The sequence below is a fragment of the Bos grunniens genome, chromosome 13 (assembly GCF_055505025.1).
Source record: "Bos grunniens cultivar Pamir isolate PY7600 chromosome 13, Bosgru_T2T1.0, whole genome shotgun sequence".
NCBI classification, from domain to species: Eukaryota; Metazoa; Chordata; class Mammalia; order Artiodactyla; family Bovidae; genus Bos; species Bos grunniens.
The window spans coordinates 63792634-63812114 of NC_141177.1; the positions used below are offsets into that span (position 1 = coordinate 63792634).

Genomic DNA, 19481 nt, shown 5'->3' on the forward strand with positions numbered 1-19481 from the left:
AGAAATTATTGAAGCAAGATTAAATTGGGTTCAACCTAGTTTCACCACTCAGGATTTTAGATAAGATGATAGAATTGGCTCATGAGACCTTTATTTTACCATTCATGATTTTAACACCAGTCAGGATTTCAGCACCTTTGGAAAGCAGTAAACTGTGTGTGATGAATGAGGCAACTTCTTTTGAACAGAAGGATTTGGCTCTTCACAAATGGATCCTCCTCCTTTCCTCCTAATCACACTGATGAGTAACAGAGTGTTTGCTTAGTGCTGCATGTGTACTAAGTCGCTTTAGTCATGTCTGACTCTTTGCGACCCTATGGACTATAGCCCTGCAGGCTCCTCTGTCCATGGGATTCTCCAGGCAAGAATACTGGAGTGGGTTGCCATGCCCTCCTCCAGGGGATCTTCCCAACCAAGAACTGAACCCAAGTCTCTTACATCTCCTGCATTGGCAGATAGGTTCTTTACCACTAGCACCACCTGGCAAGTCCCATTTGCTTTTCTCTATAGCACTTTAAATGTTTCATCAAGCAACATACTTCATGAGGCATTATCTCTTCCTCTCAGAGAAGTCCACATGTAGGGTCCTCACCAGCAACATGCTTCTAGGCTCAGTGAATGAGATTTCCACTTTTCCAATTTTACTGTTTTCCAGGCTGCTCAGACTCTTTTGTAACGTGCTTTGAGAATCTGCAGGTGTGTTCCCTGTCTTGGAGTGTCCTCAAACCACCAGGTAAACTCTGGAATATCTGGCATAGTAAACCTGCAGGCTGGTCAGTGCTTCTCAGACCCAAATGGATGGGCATGTGAGTCATCCAGGGATCTTGTTAAAAGGACTCAGCGTGTCTGGGGCATGTTCTGAGACTCTGCTTTTCTAAGAGACTTTCAGGGGATGCTGCTGCTACTGGCTTGAGCAGCCAGGCCCTCTGTGAGGGCTTCTCATGCTCATGCAGGCAGGGTTATGGTGTGATAGGAGGAATGGAGGGGGAGATGAGACCAGATCCATCCTGGATTCACCCTTCAACTTGCCTAAACTTTGGATTCCTCATTTATAAAGAGGAATAATGACAAAGCTTAGCTCCCAGAGCTGCTGTGAAAGTAGAATGTTCTCAATATAAAGAAGTATAGCATCATTACCATAGAAGTTTCCCACAGAGTTTATTCCTTCTCTCCTGAAATGATATAACTGGTTCATGGGATCTTTAGTGCTATTAAGAAGTGACGTGTGTGTGATAATATAATGCTCTTATTTGTATAACTTTGCAATGTTTCTTTGGAATATTAAAAAAATAATGCCAGAGATCACACTGGTCTCATTTGCTTCTTGGTGCTGTGTTCTACTTAGTTCGAGGTTCCTTCCCTCTGGCTTCTCAACCTGTGAGCTGAAAAGCTGCTTAAGATTCCCTCATGATAGAGTTCAGGGAAATTTCTGGCAGAACTGCTTTTCATTGCAACATGACAGCTGATTATCACTGGGAAGCAGGAACATCATGGAGTATTACAAAATCCTTCTGATTTGCAAAAAGATAAAGTACAATCCAGCCTAAGTGGTGATTAATATGTTACCACGGAAGACAGGAGATGGGATGATAAATAATTTTCATGTTTTAAGTTAAATGTTTCAATCTTTATGACATATTTTGTTCTTGACTTTGTGAAGAATTATACCGTGATTTAGCTCCTTAAACCCAGGAAGAAAAGCCTAGCTTAGCAGCTAACTAGGGATAAGAAATGGGTTGAAAGCATTTATGTTTAAGGTTTCTCAAACAAGGAAACAGAACCCATGAATCTATGGCCCTTAATTCGGAAAGTATCTCTGGATTAATTCTGGTAGATTCATCATAAGTCATCATGTTTTCTGGGTACATCCATGAACATAAATAGAATTTAAATTCAGTAAAGTGAATACCCAGCTCTGCCTCCTCTATCCATGGGGTTTTTCAGGCAAGAATACTAGAGTTGGTTGCCATTTTCCTCCTCTGGGGATCTTCCCAATCCAGGAACTGAACCCACATCTCTTGTGTTTTCCTGCATTGCAGACAGATTCTTTACCTGATGAGCCATCAGGGAAACCCTTTCTTTAAGCAGAGAAACCTCAAACTCCACTGAGTAGGGCACATGTTCTCTTGTTAGTTAAAACTTGGAAGATGCCAAAGACATCAGTGTCCAGAGAAAAGTAGGAATATTGATTCACTGGGAAGAGCTGTGCAGAGCAGTCCACCTTCTGAATAGCATAGATTTCCTATGCTTCAGAATTAAATGTTCCTATAATCAGAGGAAGGTAAGGCAAGAACTGTTGGTTCATGAATGGTACTCTATCCTATAGAGCATGCTTTGATTCCACCCTTCTCATCTTTGTTATTGTAATTATTATTATTACTATACTACTGTTAGTTTGGTCCCAGATGGACTCAAAATTTTCTAAGAATTACCAAGTAGCCAGCTGCAATGCCATGCTTAGCTTTGCCCTCTAATGAAATTTAGCACAGCTGCATGCATAAACACTATCCGGTTTATTATCTATTTTCTATAAGAACAAAACTTACCAACAGACATATGGGAATTTCATTAAAAACAAAAAACTTTACTAAATGGAATATAGAAACATTTGACACATGATTTGGAGTTGAAAAATTTCCATTTATAAGGCCAAATTCTTTATGCCTTATCTTGACAAGTGTCCAATTTGGGTTGATGTTCTACTTTCAGGAAATGTTTTCTTAATCTTCTCTCCTTATTAGGATATTATTTTAAAAAAAGAACTTAAAAAAATCGTGAAAGTTATTTGATGCTGGAATAATACCAATTTCTTTAACAATAACAAAGCTAATATAATAAAAGCCATCAGGTTTAGGATATTTTATGAAAATGTTTAATTCAACTGTTTCTTTGGAATGTAGTAGTCATAGTTTGGAATTTAAGTTACAGTTCAGTTCTATGTGGTTGTTTTATGCAACTCAGTGTCTGAGAATACAAATGTCGTTTAAAGTTAAGGCTTCACTGTTCATTTTGAAACAACAATTTACAAGTGTCATATTGTCATAGAAAATAAAAATTTCTGTAAAAAAAATTTGCACAAAATTTTATGATGGTACAAAACATGAAGCAATAATATACCAGTAAAATGAAAACATTTTACTACAGAAAGATTTATAGATCTCAATAAAGAAAAAAATATGTTATTTTACACCTTTTAAAATTATGAAACAATCTAAAACAATATAAACTGAACATTTTGTAACACTGCCTTTACAAATTAATAACTTTATAAACATATAATTTTTAAATATATTTATCAGTGCAAGATACTTTAAAATTTAAAGTTGCAGTATCATTTTTCCTTGGCTGAGGACAACTTTAAGTCTGTTGCCTAAAAAAAAAATCAAGTCTTAATGCTTTCATCTGGGTATGATTATAACGGCTGAATGGATGCCCCTGGGGGTTAGAATCTATTCTTCTTTCATAGTGATCAATACTTTCCTGGAAACAAAAGGCATTCTCATTTCAATTAAACCAGGATGAATGGACTTTCAGCTCCATGATGCAAATGTGACCCCCACAAATGTACTTGAGGGAGACCTACAGCAGTGCAGGAGGGAGGAAGTTCTTCTGTCCTACATGGCAGGGCACAAACGCATGGAAAACAACCAAAGCTAATCTTTGGGCTAATTCACATGCTGCCTCATAAGACATTTATGTCTCTGTGGCTTAGGTCTTGCCAGCTCTAAGGCAGGCTTTCTCACTGTGAGCCGCTGGAAGTTTCTAGAAGCTTTCACTAAGTCTCTTGTTTTCTCAGGGTTTTTGCTGAATGGAGTTTTAAGAACATTTGTTTTGACTTTACTCCTTTTCTTCCCCTCTCTTATCTTAAAATACTCCATCCCCAGGCACCAGAATTTATGGTCGCTTTCTTAAATTAACCATTCCTTCTTCCACTTCCCTTGCTTGACTCAATACCAAAACAAGAAGGTTCTCATGGGTCATTTTCATGTATTTGGATGTAAAAATCTCTGATTTTTGGATTTTGAGGGGATTTCATCCCTTTGAGTCTCACTTGAAAGCCAATTATTTCTTCCCTCAACTTAACCACTATTTCTATTGAAAGCAAACATTTCTATTGAAGATCATTTTGATTGGTATAGATAGCAAATGGCTTTAGGAAAAAAGATACTGTCACTTTAACCAGTTAACAAGGAAACCAAAGTTATACTTTGGAGGGCAAAGTTAGGAATTTCCCTTATTTATTTATTTTTCCAACATAAAGTCTAGTAAAATTGTTTGCCATTCCCAGCAGGTTAAAGCTGCAAGTTTCTTTTCTGAAGAATGGCAAATGCTTAAATCCTAAGAGAGAAAAAAGACAGAGGGATAGCAGAGAAAGAGTTTACATTTGAAAATACATTCCATATGAAAGAACAGTAAGAGAGAATATTGCAGCTTTATACAAAAGGGTCAAGAGACATGAAATTGAACTACGGAAAAAGCGGAACGATTAAGCCACGTTGCCAAATCTTCGGAGCCCTTGCCTTCCTGGAGGCTGACATCTCACACTAAAATATACTTTCTTCTTCGTCAGCAGGCCCCCAGGGTTTGATTCAAGAAGAGGGCTTTCACCAGCGAAAAACAGGGCAGGTGAATGTAACACAATGAGAACCAGTACAAACAAAAAGGCACTTGAGAGGACATAGACTAGCCAGTGCCAAGGATTCTTCGTTGCGGTTGTCCGCATCACACCCAGTTGCCAGCAGTGTTTATGATGGCACAGTTTTCTGTATGGAGTTCACAGCACAAGGTTGAGTACAACACTGGAAAACATCGAGGAAATCTGACGGTATTGCTTCGTAAACAGAGCTGACACACTAGACTGGTACTGAGGCTACGGTATACTTTAACAGAAAACACCCTACTCCTTCTTTGCCTATCCACGACGCGGGCGATTACACACAAGGCCAGCTTCAGGAGTCCACTGAAAGGCGGTTATTCGAATATATTCTGGGCACTGGGGCTGCAGATAGTGTGTCCGTCAAAGGGGCCCCGCTAAATACACTTGGTGCCAGCATTTTGGATTTTGCACAGTTTCCGAAAAGAATCCAGAAGAGGAAGAGAAGAGAGAAGGGGAAAGGGGAGTCCTTCGAATGATTAAGTCAATCATACTTGGTCTCAACACCAGCATATGATTATTTCAACGAAACCAACAGAAAGAATCTTGACTGTACAGGATTCCGATTGTTAACACAGCTAAGTTGTCCGTGTCTGTCGGCCAAACTCATTGAAGCTCCTGAGAAAAACCTGGCTTGGCGTCATCAACGCGCTTCCCAGCCTGAACAGTGAAAGATCAGCCGGTCCCCAGCTCAAGCTCTGTCCTCCGCTCCACTCTCCTGCTTGCCTGCTCACCTCTTGTCTGCTTTCATGCCTCCGAGTAAGTACTCTGTGGATTCAGTTTGTCTTTTTTCAACTTCACGCCATCCACGAGTTCAAAGTTATAGTTCTCCAGGGCAGATAAGTTTCTCTCTGACATCCCGTTGTGCCAACAGGCACAGTACAGCACGACCCCGCAGACGGCGCCCAGGAGGACGCCCAGGGCACTCATGGCGATGATGGTGATGAGGATGGGGTCCAGGGTCTTCAGCACGTTGCCCGGCTTCCTGGAGATGTTCTCATCGCCTTCTCCCGTGCCTTGGTAGCCTGGTGTGCTCCCTGGGGAGAAAAACAAAATTGGCTCCGTGAGTACTGCTAACACACCAGATGACAGTAGACAGCAAAATGGACAAGAAGTTAAGCACACATCTGGTTCTGGGCTGTCCTTCCCAAGACAGCCCCTGGGGGATTTCCGTGGTGGGGTTTGGCTCCTCCATTGCCAAGAAACACCAGTGTTTATGTTTGAGAGTTGTTGGGAATCAACGTGTGGGAGGGAAGGTATTGGGGCTTTGGTGCTGTGATTTCGACAGAAAGCTTAGCACATGGAAACCACTGTTTCTGGGCAAGCCGTGAGGGCTGGGTTCTAATCTAATTCAGATTTTATGCAGCCCGCCCTCCATGAGACTGTAATCTGTGTTTATTGTCCTTGGGCAGATACGAGATGTATAAGCTTTGCAAATGCTCCTTCCCACATTGGTCTAGCAGGGGATTTAACCATTCCTGATGCATCTGTTTGATCCCCAAATCCTGCACGAGAAGATGGCCCAAGCTGCCCTTCTGAGTGGTGGTCCTACCACAAGTCAGATCTTCAAGTTTCCCCCCAAATCGACCATGGTTTCACTCAATCAGGAGAGAGCTTTCCGACAGAATGAGGGCATGCCTGCTGCTGATATTTTAAATGGCTTATGGCTCCAATCGAGAAGCCAGGTCTGTGTTGTATTGAACAGAACACATTTAATAATCAGCATCTTTGCTGCCCTGGTTGTTTCACTGGAGATGGTCACACAGCTCTGCACGCAGGCATTGGGGAAATGTTTTCTTTAGAGTGGAACATGAGAAATTGTTAACATGGGAGCTCTGAGCCTCATTACCTGATACTAGAAATGAGACTAGAATGTTAATGTGCAACAGGCCTGGTGTTTACTTAATGGTGTTCTGATCAACAAGGATTCCAATCAAAGGAAACTAAAAATATGCGATGCAAGTCCCTACAGGGGGAAAGAAGCCACAAGGACATATTAATATTCTCTCCCTTGATGCGACACTGTTTTGAAACAATCTCTAATAAAGTTTCCATCTCAGTGTGGACCACGTAACTAAGCTAAATGAGCCTCGTGTTGAGATGATCAACTGCGAATATGGCGCCATCTCTATTTATCTCTACCAAATCTCTACTAATACCAAATCTGTGGTATTAATATGTCCACATTTCTGATGGCAGCTGGTGCTGATGCTGATGGACAGGGTACAGATCTGCTAACAGCAGCTTGAGTGATGCTGGGGCAAGTGTCCAACACCTGCCACTGTTGGCAGGAGGCGCGGAGACTTCTGGAAATACAACATCAGGCAGGACCTCACTCCAACCAAATGCCTTGCACTGGATCACAAAGCGGTGTTCAATGAAAACACACTTTTGAATTAATCAGTTTGAAGTCTGAGGCTACCACCTAATTACCTGTCTTAAGTGAAGCAAAGTGAAAGTCGCTCAGTTGTGTCCTAGTCTTTGTGACCCCATGAACTTGTAGCCCACCAGGCTCCTCTGTCCATGGAATTCTTCAGGCAAGAATACTGGAGTGGGTTGCCATTTCCTTCTCCAGGGCATCCTACCAACCCAGGGATTGAACCTGGGTCTCCAGCATTGCAGGCAGATTCTTTACCACTAGCGCCACCTGGGAAGTTATTACCTATCTCACTTAAGGCCAAGTCACTGCTGAGTTTCAGGCTCCTCATCTGTGAAATGGGGATAAATATACTCAGAGCACAGCTGTGAGAATTAAACAAGAGAACTTATAGAAAGTGACTGGAACATACTAGCTCCTCAGTAAACCCTCATCAGCATCATCGGCATCATCACTGTCATCAACGTTGTGATCATTATAGCAAAACGAGGGTTTCAGTAGTGGAGGCTGGGAACAGGTGGTCCAAACAGACACTGGGCTCCAGCCCTTTAAAGATTGTATCTGGTTCTCAGTCAGGCACAAGAATTTGGGTTGGTTTCAAATTACTGTATGAAAAGTACTGTAGGTCCTTGGGTAAGAAACAATCTTCACTCGCTTCCTGTTTCCATAGTTATTAAACAAGGGTATTTCATGTCGTTGTCCTCTGAGTTCTTCTTCCAGCTCGGTAGGGAAGGGCCAGGCTAGCATATGTCCCCTGGGGTTACCCCCGACACGCTCTGAACCGGTCACTGCCTCTCCCAAGTCTGTATCGGGCACTCACTCTCACAATAGCCCAGGCACAGCATCACTGACATGGGTGGGTGTTTATGCTGTGTGAACTGCTTTGGTACTCTGGGTTTCCCTTGTAGCTCAGCTGGTAAAGAATCCACCTGCAATGCAGGAGACCTGGGTTCAATCCCTGGGTTGGGAAGATCCCCTGGAGAAGGGAAAGACTACCCACTCCAGTATTCTGGCTTGGAGAATTCCATGGACTGTATACTCCATGGGGTGGCAAAGAGTCGGACACGACTGAGTGACTTTCACTTAGTACCCTGGTGTGCCAGAGTTTCAGAGTTTCTCCATAAATATAATAAAAGCCATGTAAACTGTTTTAAAAATAAGTCAGCAAGACATACTTACCTGTTTCATCGATTTTACTTTCTGGGTTCTTTTTATCCAGGTCTGCTGGTTCTGACAAGTCAAAGAAAATTGAAAGAGATATTTGAACTCTCAACCAAACATAATACACACAAACTACATCAACCCTCACACACTAATCGCCAGTGGCTCTGCTGGGTTTTTCCTCAAAGGTCTTAGCACAATCCGACCCCACCAGGTAACTGGAGAGCTATGGAGAGGCAGTGCTGAATGATTAGGGAATTGGAGTCAGCTCTAAATCCAGGAAGCCCTGCTGCAGCAGAGTGTGTTGTCTTAGGAGACCGGAGGGGAGTGGAGGCGGGGGGAGTTTGGGGAAGTGGCTCTGGCATTTGGAGTGTGGGGAAGTCTGGTAAAAATAGAAAACAGAAGTGGGGTTGCACATATGGCTGCCATCCTGTGCTTTTGTAGATAACGGCTTCCTAAGTGTTAGTTGGTTTCCCATATAGTATGTCAGCTCGTTAAGGCCAGAGACTGCATCCTGTGTCTTATTAAAAAAAAAGTCTCCAGGGGGAGTGGAGTCCTGGCGTCCTTTATGATTCTGGTAGAGGATAGGGACCTGGTTCATTCCTATGTCCCCAGCATTTAGAACAGTGTCCAGAACACACTCCATGACTCAATAAATATTTGTGGTATTAATGCATGAATAATTAATAAAGAGCTGATAATCTCCTAGCATCCAGGGCTAAATTTTCAAAGAAACATATGTGACGAATAATTGTAGAATTCTCTTAGACAACTTCTTACTGTCACAGCAACACAGTTGTTGGGTTTTTTTTTTTTTACTATTTTTTTAAACTTTTTATTTTCTATTGGAGTATGGCCAATGAACAACATTGTGAAGGTTTCAGGTGAACAGCAAAGGGACTCAGCCATACATATACATGTATTCATTCTCCCCCAAGCTCCACTCCCATCCAGGCTGCCACATAACAGTGAGCAGAGTTCCCTGTGCTACACAGCAGGTCCTTGTTGGTTATCCATTTTAGACAGGAGAACATGAAGTTTTAATTGTGCTTTAGCTGTGACTTTCTGAGCTTAACGCCCAGCAGTAACCACAGCTACGCAGCCCAGTCACGTGAACAGAAAAGGCTCAGGGACTTGCTTTAGCCTCTGTGTTCACTGGAGCACTAGGATGCTGCTTTGCCCTTAGAAGGTGATCAGAGAAAACCTGTTGAACCAAACTGAATGTACTTCTTTGTTTCAGCTGGTGGAGTTTGCTCTCCCATTCCAAAAACATCACCATCAGCCTTCCCATCTTGGAAAAGGGATGAAAGTAATGTAACTATATGAAATAGACATATTAACAACTGTGTAGACCTGGATGCCGGGGAGTTTGTAAAGTAGTTGTAACTTACATATTAAGCCTTATCATTTTTTCTATGAAGGTCTGCTAGGTACTGTGGCATTAAATAGATTTCCTTACATAATATGAAGCAGACCTTTATTCACTGGTCATTCTAATTTCTTCAATCGACCCTATCAAATTATTGCCACTTTAGGGACTACATATATCCAATATATTGTATAATAAAAGCTTTGTAAATTGCTGAAATGACCAAAAACCCATTATAGCCAACAGGCCTCCTTTGTCTTAAATTTGCCCAATAGGCTTATTCCATTTTGTTATAATTAACATCCTATTATATCATAATATATAACAAAAGTTTAAGTGTAGCAAATGGAGCTTAAGACTAATTACTGTGCTATTACATTGCCATTAGTGATGCTATTTATAATTATATATCAAGAACTGGGAGTATGAATTGGTTTTCTATGTCAAGACTTTTTTTCATATATACCAGGCCAAGAAAAATCCATAAACTCTGAAATGCTAGGCAAAATCTCTAAATTTCATTTATTCTTTTGAGGCATTTCAAACTGTTCTGAGTCAGAATCCTCTACTTATTTTTATAATAAATCAAAGAATGATGTTATCTATGATTCATTCACAATGTAATCTTCATTAAATCCACTGTGATGAAAAATTTCAAAGGCTTCCTATTTCGTTTACACATTGAGATACCTGGAATTACCCAGATGTCTGAGTTTTCCAATTTTCATCACAGTGTTTAGGCACGGCCTGGAAATCGTGAGTTTCTTCTTTGCTATGATTTTTGGTTGCACGTTATTGATGTACTTCTCTGGATACTAACCAGACATTCTAAGTGAACCAGGTTAGATGATGCGGTAGCTGAAGGTAGACTGACCTGGCTTATAGCCCACGTTAAAATTCTAGGTCTAAGTGAGCATGACAAAGACCATAAAGTGGAAAGACTCATGCCCTGAGCAAGCGCCGCCTTGGTTTCTACAGCAACCCATACTTACTTGCGCAGTCCTCTTGAGGGATGTGGTTATTGATGCTAATATCGTCCACCGCAATCCCGCCAAGGTTGCCTTTTCCGATTTCACCCTCAAAAATCACCTAACAAAATGAGATCATTTTCACAGTATTTAAATGTTTGGTCCCAAATAGCAATGTTTACACATGCTTGTGCAGCTCAAGTCACAGCACGTAAATGAAATTCATGAGATTTCGAATGAGCACGCGATTTGCTCTTCAATCCGTATTAACTGCTTGGGGATGGTATAAAACTTCTCCTCGGACATTCTCTTTGTGTGACACAGAATTTAAAACTGGAAAGAGCAGCAAATAAAAGGAATGTTGATTGTGACAGCCCCAAATAATCACAGAGTAGCATTTTCCCTTCTTTTTTAGCAATCAGTCCTCTGCCTGTAAACTAGGAGACTATGAAATAACGCTACCTAGATGATCATCAGTGCATCGGTATCAGGTTGAGGACAAATCTGAAATAATTTTTGGAATGATTCCCGCATCTCATTTGCATAGCTTTCAAACAGCATCCCAGCTGCCTGCCCCGACCTGGGGAAGGGGGCTCACCTGGTAAAGCTTCAGAGATTTGTGGAGCAGGACACGCCCTTCTTTCCAGTGGTCCCCTTGGTGTCCGATGGCCATCCAGACCAGCTGGTCGTACTCCTCTGGCTTCTGGTAGCGCAGCTTGACCCTCAGCGTGCCCACGTGCGAACCAGACATGTGGTACCAGAAGGTCATGCAGTGGGCAGCGTTCTGGGAATAAACCACGGGGCTCACCAGGCGAGCGACTTTGCCCTTTTGGTTTTCATCAGCCTGGGAGTAGATGAAGTTGCCATCTCCTGCTGTGACAAAAAGCTGTGTTAGGGGGAATGGCCAGACGGATGCACCTCTGTCTCTTTTCCATCAAGTTCTGCTCTCAAACCTTCTCTCCTGGCCAGACCACCAGAACCCACTTGTGCAGTAGTGGTGGTGGTGAAGTGGGTAACAGTAGGTAACCTCACTGGCGTTGAAAGGCTCTTGGCATCCATGAAAGGACGTTTGTGATGGAGACTGTAAATCTCAATAGTCGGATACCACTTATCTAGAATGCACGGTCACATGGACATGGGCTATGACTTGCGTTGGTCTCTACACCATTGCAAGCAGATCGGATGCGCTGGAAGACCTATTTCCATGCAGTTCTAACACTCGAGCAGCACGTGTGTGAACACAGAGTAAATGTAAATATTTAGATGTATTCTTATTTATTTACCATTGGAGCAGGAAGACTTCTGGTGGATGTTGCTTTGGTTACTGTAAGTGCCTAACAATGAAGCTGCTGTCTGTCCATATAATCTGGCAATTCCCCCCACCCCCACTTCAAATTCCAATTCTTTTCCCCTAGTTTATTTTAATGGCTTATATTAATAAGTTCCTTAAATACACCTGAGAGCTTGAAATTCAACTGTGAGTCCCGCTCTTGTTTGATGTGGGCTTCTGGTTCCAGGAGAGGAGAGGCTGCTCTTCTGAGGCTTATTAGAATGTGCCATTTCGGCAACGGAGATGCTTGCTGAGCTTGGAGGACTAACTCCCGGCTCTGCTGTTAATGACCCCCGGTGGGAGCACTGCCTCCCGCTACCACCTGGTCTAAACACACAACTCATGTTTCACTGTTTGCTCTGCAAATAGAAATGCTACTCGAACGCCGCACCTGATGAAAGCGTGGATCTGATGGCAAGCTTCCGTGGGCAATGGGGTGTTCTGTGTGCTGCCCCAGGGGCTGGCATGTTTGGGAGATGCTCTTGCACTGCGTGTGTGGGTGCGTTCTGCGTTAGCAGCATCCAGGTAGAGTGGATGTGTCCTCGACCACCATCTTCCTCCCTCACCTGGCTGCTTGTCTGAGAGGCTCCTCAGCACTCTTAATAAAACTGTTGGGTGGGATAATGAAAGGAGGGTGGGAAATAGAAGCCACAGCCCTGGCAGAATGTGTGTGATCTCCGTCTCTCCTGGACCGTGTAGACTCGGTCACTCCTGGGGTCTGTTTTCTCCCACTGATTTACCTAATGATGGTCACCTGTCTGTGTGATGGTGCCACCTCTCTCAGCCCACCAAGACAGGCCGGTAAGACCTTCCCTCACCTTGCCTCTGCCGCCTTGCCCCCATCGTGTAGAGAAGAATGAGGTTGAGGATGCTTAGCTGAGCTGGTCCCTGAGCCAGGCCTGCATCTTGGCTCCCTTCTGTGCTGTCTTCTGCCACCCCCACTCCCCCTGCCACTGGACACTTTCATCCCACGGCATGGGTGAGCTGTTTCTCACCCAGAACCAGACTGTGAATGCCCCCAGGCTCGGACTCCCTCCTTTATACCTACATCTCCCGCGCCCCTCCCAGCATCTGCCACGGGTTTGGGGAATCCTCTGTAAGAAGTGACACCGCTCCATTGTTAGAGGTCAAATGCAGAAAACCAATCGAGATCCCTTTGATAAATTCAAAATCAGGCCACAGACTATTGTACCTAGACACTGTTCATTTTCAGAAGCCTCCACGTCTGATTTGCAAAGCACCGCACATGAGCTGTGGAGGGCTGTGTGCTTGTGTCTTGTGTGTGGGGCTCTTTTCATCCAGACTTTTTCATGTTAACAAGTCCCTGCCTTTCAGATGCCAGGCTCACCCAGCTAGTTCAGCAAATGATTGCAAGTTTAGTGCTGCGGGGGCTCTTTCTGGTCTGGGTGGATCTGGAGGGCTCCCGGGAGGACAAAAGAGAAAAATGCTTCTGAAGGAATCGCACTTCTCAGCCGTTCATCTAAGACACGCCTGCCTTTTCTGACACTCCAACACATAAAGCGCTGATATTTTTCCTTTCGGGGTTTTATCACAATTCTAGGTCAGGAACTCTCTCTCCGTTTTCTCAATTAGCACTGTACTTCTGTAAGCCTTTTAGCTTTTGTCTCTGGCTAACGTAGCTTTTAACCTCCTTTGAATGTCAGATCCTACTGAGCCTTTTTGCTTCACTTTGCATCAATTTTTCCACCATTACTGCCTTCATTTCAGCTAATTGCATTTGGTTAATTTGGTGCCATTTCTACGTACAGTGCCATTTACAGTCAAAGTATTTTAAGTTTTCTAAAACTGCTTGTCTTAAGATTCAATTGAAAGTGTCTCAGAATTGAAGGAGTTCAATTTTATCCAATTTCCTTGTCAGTCTTATTAGGAAAGGAGGTAGCCGTGATGGAAAGAGGCCTATTCAACCTACTTAATGGTTGTATTCACTGGGGGCAGAGTGAACAACCAAGTGGGAAAAGCATGAAGGAGCCTTTGGCCATCCATCAGCCCCCTGGCCCACTCATCAAGGGGGACCTTGGCTTAATGAGATGTCTCAGCTCAGCAAATGCCCCTCTGGGGTCTTTCTGGGAACCATGACTTGAACAAGCAGTGTTGTCGGTATCACTGAATGGGCTGGAAGGTTGTGGGTTGGGTGTTTTCTGTGTGTGTGTGTTTGAGTATATGCATGTGTGTTTTTTTTACAGGACAATGATGGTTTTTTAGTCCATCTCTCAAGCTGAGTAATGACTAGGAGGAAAAGAGGATGGCAATGGGTAAGAGTTCCTAGAGGGGCTGACAGCTCCCTGTGCACCCTAACCCTAATTAATCTTAGAAGGTAAGTAAGACAGGACGTGGGGTGGGCTGTAAACTGGGGTGTGGCGAGGTTTCTACTTGCTCAGAGAGAATGAGCTAGATTACTATCTTCCTCAAAAGAACAAGATTTCAACCCCTGACCCCAATGCACTTCCACTCCAAGGGTCAAGAGAGTAGGCATTAGGCAATAAATGAAATGACACTATCTATGTCTAGACTTGCTTCCAAATCACTCAGAGTCAGGATGCTAGAGGTAAAATGAGATTCCTAGGACCTGATGAGTGTTGAAGTTGGGTTATGTACAAAGAGGGTTCATTTTACCATTTCTTTTCTCCTTTTGTCTATGTTTGACATGTCCCATGAAAAACCTTCAGAAAGAGTAGAAAACAGGTCCTAATTCACACACACTGATCTGCCCAGTTTATTACTTTTCACAGGGGTCAATCTGTTGCTAAGTTTATTTTGCATTCTCCAGTAAGTGGCCTAAGAGAATCTCTACTAGGAAGGGCATCTTTTTAATTCCAGAAAATAAAAGCACAAGTGAATGACTGTAGTATTTTCTAAACTCACAGACCCCAGCAACCCTCCTCAGTAACACCCTCTCAAATCTAAAGAAATGAGGCCACAGTGAACCCTCCATTACCTGTGTGATCCTGAATCGGTCCCGTCTTGCTGGTCAACACACTCCATTTGAGCTGCACGTGATTGTCATGTTCCCAGTGACAGAATGTCTTGTGAGAACCCCAGCCAAACTCACAGTTAAAACCATATGTTGGAAACTCTTCAGTGGGTGGAAAGGAAGAAACAGAGACAAGTAGAGAAACACACATTTGATCATTTAGGTCAGAGAGGTCCTTAATTCCTTCATGGAAAACACGATTTATATAAGTTAGTATCTATCTGAAAATCCTAGGAAAGCCACAACACCCAGGATTGCCAAGGAACGCAAAAGATGCATGGAGAGATGCACATGCTTACAACATCACATTTAGTAACTTTTTTTTTTTTTTGGATCCAGCTCAAAAAAAGATTATGGACTGCCTGTCAACTTGGTACATAAAATTTCCAGGAAGGTTACTTTCCAAAGCATGTATTATTACATCTGTAGCATTTTATTTCCACAACATTTAATATAAAAGATACTCCGCTCTTGAGGATAGTCATATAAATTGATATCCACCAATGAAAAGAATCTTAATTAGAGACTGACCCATGAACCTCCAAAGTCTAGAAACGTGAGTTGCCTGAATATCTCACCCTGGAGGTTATCTGTATTCTCAACACACCAGCTTATGCTCCAGGTTTTTACTGGCACATCTCTGAAGCATTTCATAAGATTTTTTTTTTTAACTTCTGTGCTTTATATCAGGTCAATTAATTTTAAGTGGGAAATCTTTGCTTCTTTAGTGAATTTTCAGATTTGCATATAAATTGTTTGCCCCACATAAATCCGCAATATAAGGTCAAGCAAAGCCAAAGCATATTTGAATAGGTACCCACTTGTATATTTTTTTAATGTTCAAAATGCTTCCTTTGGGTTCTAAAAAGAAAGCGTGAAGGGATTCTCAAGAATGATTTGTTTTGTGTGTGCTACAAAGTGCTATTTGACTATGGGTGTTTTTTTTTCTAACTTGTATAGCCTTAGTTTTTACTCAACCTTTTTGCTGGGGGAATTTGGTTAACTTTTTAAGGATGGGGAAAATGAAGCCCTTGATATTTGGAATTATTTTTGTTAAACTGGAGCTAACAATAAAAATAATCCTAAAGATAAAATTCTTTTCCTTCTGCCAGTCCCACTCCTCTCCTGAATATAAAATTAAGCACACAATAGGGGCTGTTTTCTCTAATGAGGGTCATTGCGTCTCATTGAGTTCAGGCGTCCACAAGATGGCAGCATTGAGATGAGAAGGAAGGTGCCCCGGCAGCTTGCCCGCTGATCTAAAAAATAAGTCTAAACCAATCTCTCTGTAGCAAAAGGGAAGTATGATATTCTACGCTGTATTAGGGTCAGGCTGAGAGCCTAGCTCATTGTGGTCTTTCCTGTAACTTTGTCTAAGTGTTTAACACAAATATCTTGCATTCTTCTGAGTCTGGGCTCCACTGCCCCTCCCCCACTTCAACAATGGCAGGCAGGAGGCGCGGTAAGGGAAAGATTTACTGAATAGATAAGAATGAGTTACTTTGCATTTTTAGCTTCCAAGGAACTCCTTTCAAATGCTAATGTGAAATTTTGGAAGGAAGGCGCCATACGCATCCTCAAAACTGAGCAAGACGGATTCTCCCTTCCAATGACAGTGTGACCTGCCAAAGGATTCACCAAGGCCAGCTGGGGTAAGAAAGCCTAGTAAGTCATGTGATAACTTGTATGTGTATAACACGAGCACTTTCAGTTTATGCAAAGGGCTATATTTCACAGCGGTAGTGTCACAGGAGATACATATTTTATGCCTAGTTCATCATAACCATGAAACAGGGCTTCTTAAAGCATGAGAAACCCTCTCCCAAATCCGCTCTTCTGTACAGCATGACTGAATTTTGCAGATGTAGTCAGCCGAACAATGAAGGAGTAGTTGAATAACCTTGGATGTCAACACCCACGGCCCTGGAATGTGCTGTTGTGTAATCTTGTGTTAGAAACTGTTAATACTGAAAAATATTAATATGTGTGTGGTTTTAGGTTTTCTCCTTAAATGTCATTTATAAGACCTACACAGAGAGGAGGGCAGTCAGTCATTACAGCATACACATTTCTGGTAATATTTGCCTTGTTAATACTTTAAATTTATTGTATAATTTACAGGAAACCACACCATCCATAATTTGGCTATTACTATTATGGCAGTGTCATAAAATAAATGAACTTGGGTATTTTTGTGGCCAAGACAAAGGGCGACTTTGCCTGAAAGACTAATTTTGACATCTCCTGTTCCAGTGAATGGAAGTCAACCTTTATCTTTCACTGTTCTTTCCAATCTATGAATTTTACACAGTGACTACTCAAACTTTTCATATTTTACTACTCTTATCTGTTTGGCTCAATCATATATAATTTATGGCAATCTTGTTAGATTAGAATTTTTTTTTTTTAATCAGTACCTTTTGTGGGGCATGGGCATGGAGACAGAACAGCTCAATGTTGAAGATTCAAGTCTGGCTAGAAAGGCTATTAAACTCACAAAAATACACACAGACATTTCTAGAAATGGAAAGAGAAAGAGAGAAGGACAGAAGCAGAGGAGAAAAGGGCAGAGAAAGAGAAAAAAGCAAATGGACAAATGAAATTAGTATACAGGACAATGTCCATTTGACCTTTCAATCTTCAAAATATTACCCAGGCCCCATGGCTGCACAATTCGCATTAAATTCATTGGGAATAATCTGGCTAAATCCCTTCTTGACTCTTAAAAATAGCAGGAAACAATATTCTGAACTTAAAACAAATTTATAGCCGCTGTGAGCCAGCACCAGCTGTGCCTGGGGGACCTAGCTTGCCCAGAGTTACATCATTAGCACCATATATGCACAAGGATTTAATTTTCAAATCTGGTCTTCAGAACTTCTATTGGGTATGTGAGCTCGCTTACTCATAGGCTGGAAATAAGCGGAGGTGCCTGGGTCCATGTAACCATGGGTCATGAACATACTCTGAACTGATTTAGAGAATGTTTGGGGATCCTTGGAGGGTAAGAGCCTTCTGCCAAGGGGAAGATGGATTTAAAATGCAGGGCTGGCAGAGCATTAACAGGCTTTTATGCATCTGATGACAACCCAGATAGCATATGCAAATGATATGCCCACTGAACATATTACATTAAGAAGAATCTTCAGCATGAAATCTTCAGACTGCTTGAATCTCTAGTGGCTTCAGCAAAATCAGATGATGATGAAAGTTTAAGGTCTGATATGCTGCTATTTGTCAAGGTGCCTGTAGGACAGTGGGGATCCAGGTATCACTAGATGGGTCTGACGACGAGCAGGGGAAACCTCAGAGTAAGACCTGCTTTCTGACTCCACGCATGCTCAGGTTCTAAGCATTAGCTTACCCAGGAGGTGACAATGAACAGAACTCCTCAAAGAAACACAGACAGTTCACTATATACAAATGAAGAGAACAAGATCCATGACTCAGACAATGGAAAAACAGGAAACCAAGGCGACTTGTAAAGGACTCTGGGCTGACTGTAGACTAGACCATCCCTATCAGTAAGGTCTGTGGTTCTGTAACAGAGAACAAGCCCGACTCCATATTGGATATATTACTTTAGCTCTAACTCTGTGCTCTGTTGCCTGAGTGTAGCCATGCTGGCTCTGCACCTTTTGTAAAAGAATGTTGCCTACAGCCTGAAATATACAGGAGAGCCCATTCTCAAGGCTCTGACCTTTAAAGGTACAACACCTTTCTGTTCATGCACAGACAAGAAGTTGCAGAACAGAAAATAATGAATTGTCTTCCTGGGGGTTTATAGGAACATTATGACCGGATCTACATGGACAGCTGCAAGAAGAAAGGATTCCAGGACCAAGAAGTTCGCAACAATCAGCTGTACCCTCTCCCTTTTTAGTATGAATGAAGTCTTAGTTCTAACTCAGGTAACATGGTTCTTTGGGACACTAGTCCACCATCTTCTTGGCCTGTTGACTTCTTACTGGTTCATGATTTGTATATTCACCCTCTGATCACAGTAGACGCTGTGAGACGACTGTTTGCTCTGGAGCTCCTCTCTGAAGCCATCATGCCAAGGGCTTTGAGCCGTAAATTAAAAGTTCACAAAGCCATTCCTGCTTTGATAACACAGGCCTCCAACATGGAGGGGGAGTCATCTCATTTTGGGTTGTTGTGTTTTGATGACCCCTAGCTCTTTTGACAGGCAAGCAGAGAGATGAGATCTGTTGCTGGCAGCTTCCTAGTGGTTGTAATTAACTCTCTGGCAAGAGGAAAAACTAGAGCAACAGTTAAAATGTTTGTTACATTATTAGAACTTCACTTGTTCACCTCAGCCCATTCCCTGTGACAGTCATAAAGAGCTTACAGGAAGTTACCCCACAGAAAACCACCCAGACGGGGCTGAGTGGGAAAAAGGAAGAAATTTCTTATCAGGGAAAATGGGAAGTGAGCAAAAGGCAGCTAGCCAATCCCCCAAGGCCATATTTATAACCTGAAGAGGTATGAGGGGACTCCTGCACTGTGAAGATTTAGCTGAACACTGTTCTTCAGTTTCATCTTCGGTGTTTGGGGGTGTCTTAGCTGAGTGGTGGGCTTCCCCAATGGCTCAGTGGTAAAGGACCCTCCTGCCACTGCAGGAGACTTG

General features: G+C 42.5%; 1 protein-coding gene and 1 long non-coding RNA gene across 7 annotated transcripts in view; one reads left to right on the plus strand and one right to left on the minus strand.

Moving 5' to 3' along the window:
* Positions 1–2849: 2849 nt before the first annotated feature.
* Positions 2850–19481, minus strand: part of NRP1 (neuropilin 1) — a 147134-nt gene continuing 130502 nt past the window's right edge. For 4 of the 6 annotated variants that reach the window (XM_086334588.1, XM_086334587.1, XM_086334589.1 and 1 more), the window contains 5 exons: positions 14816–14953; positions 11128–11402; positions 10554–10650; positions 8211–8261; positions 2850–5691 (listed from right to left, as the gene is read on the minus strand). In XM_086334588.1, coding sequence (XP_086190714.1) covers positions 5402–5691; positions 8211–8261; positions 10554–10650; positions 11128–11402; positions 14816–14953 — 851 coding nt within the window. In that variant the 3' untranslated portion in view covers positions 2850–5401. The remainder of the gene's footprint in view (positions 5692–8210; positions 8262–10553; positions 10651–11127; positions 11403–14815; positions 14954–19481) is intronic. The other 2 variants (XM_086334590.1, XM_086334592.1) reach the window with 1 other exon arrangement.
* LOC147361111 (uncharacterized) lies at positions 16366–18721 on the plus strand. The gene is made up of 2 exons (XR_015139758.1): positions 16366–16503; positions 18639–18721. It is a non-coding gene; the product is annotated as an uncharacterized LOC147361111 (long non-coding RNA).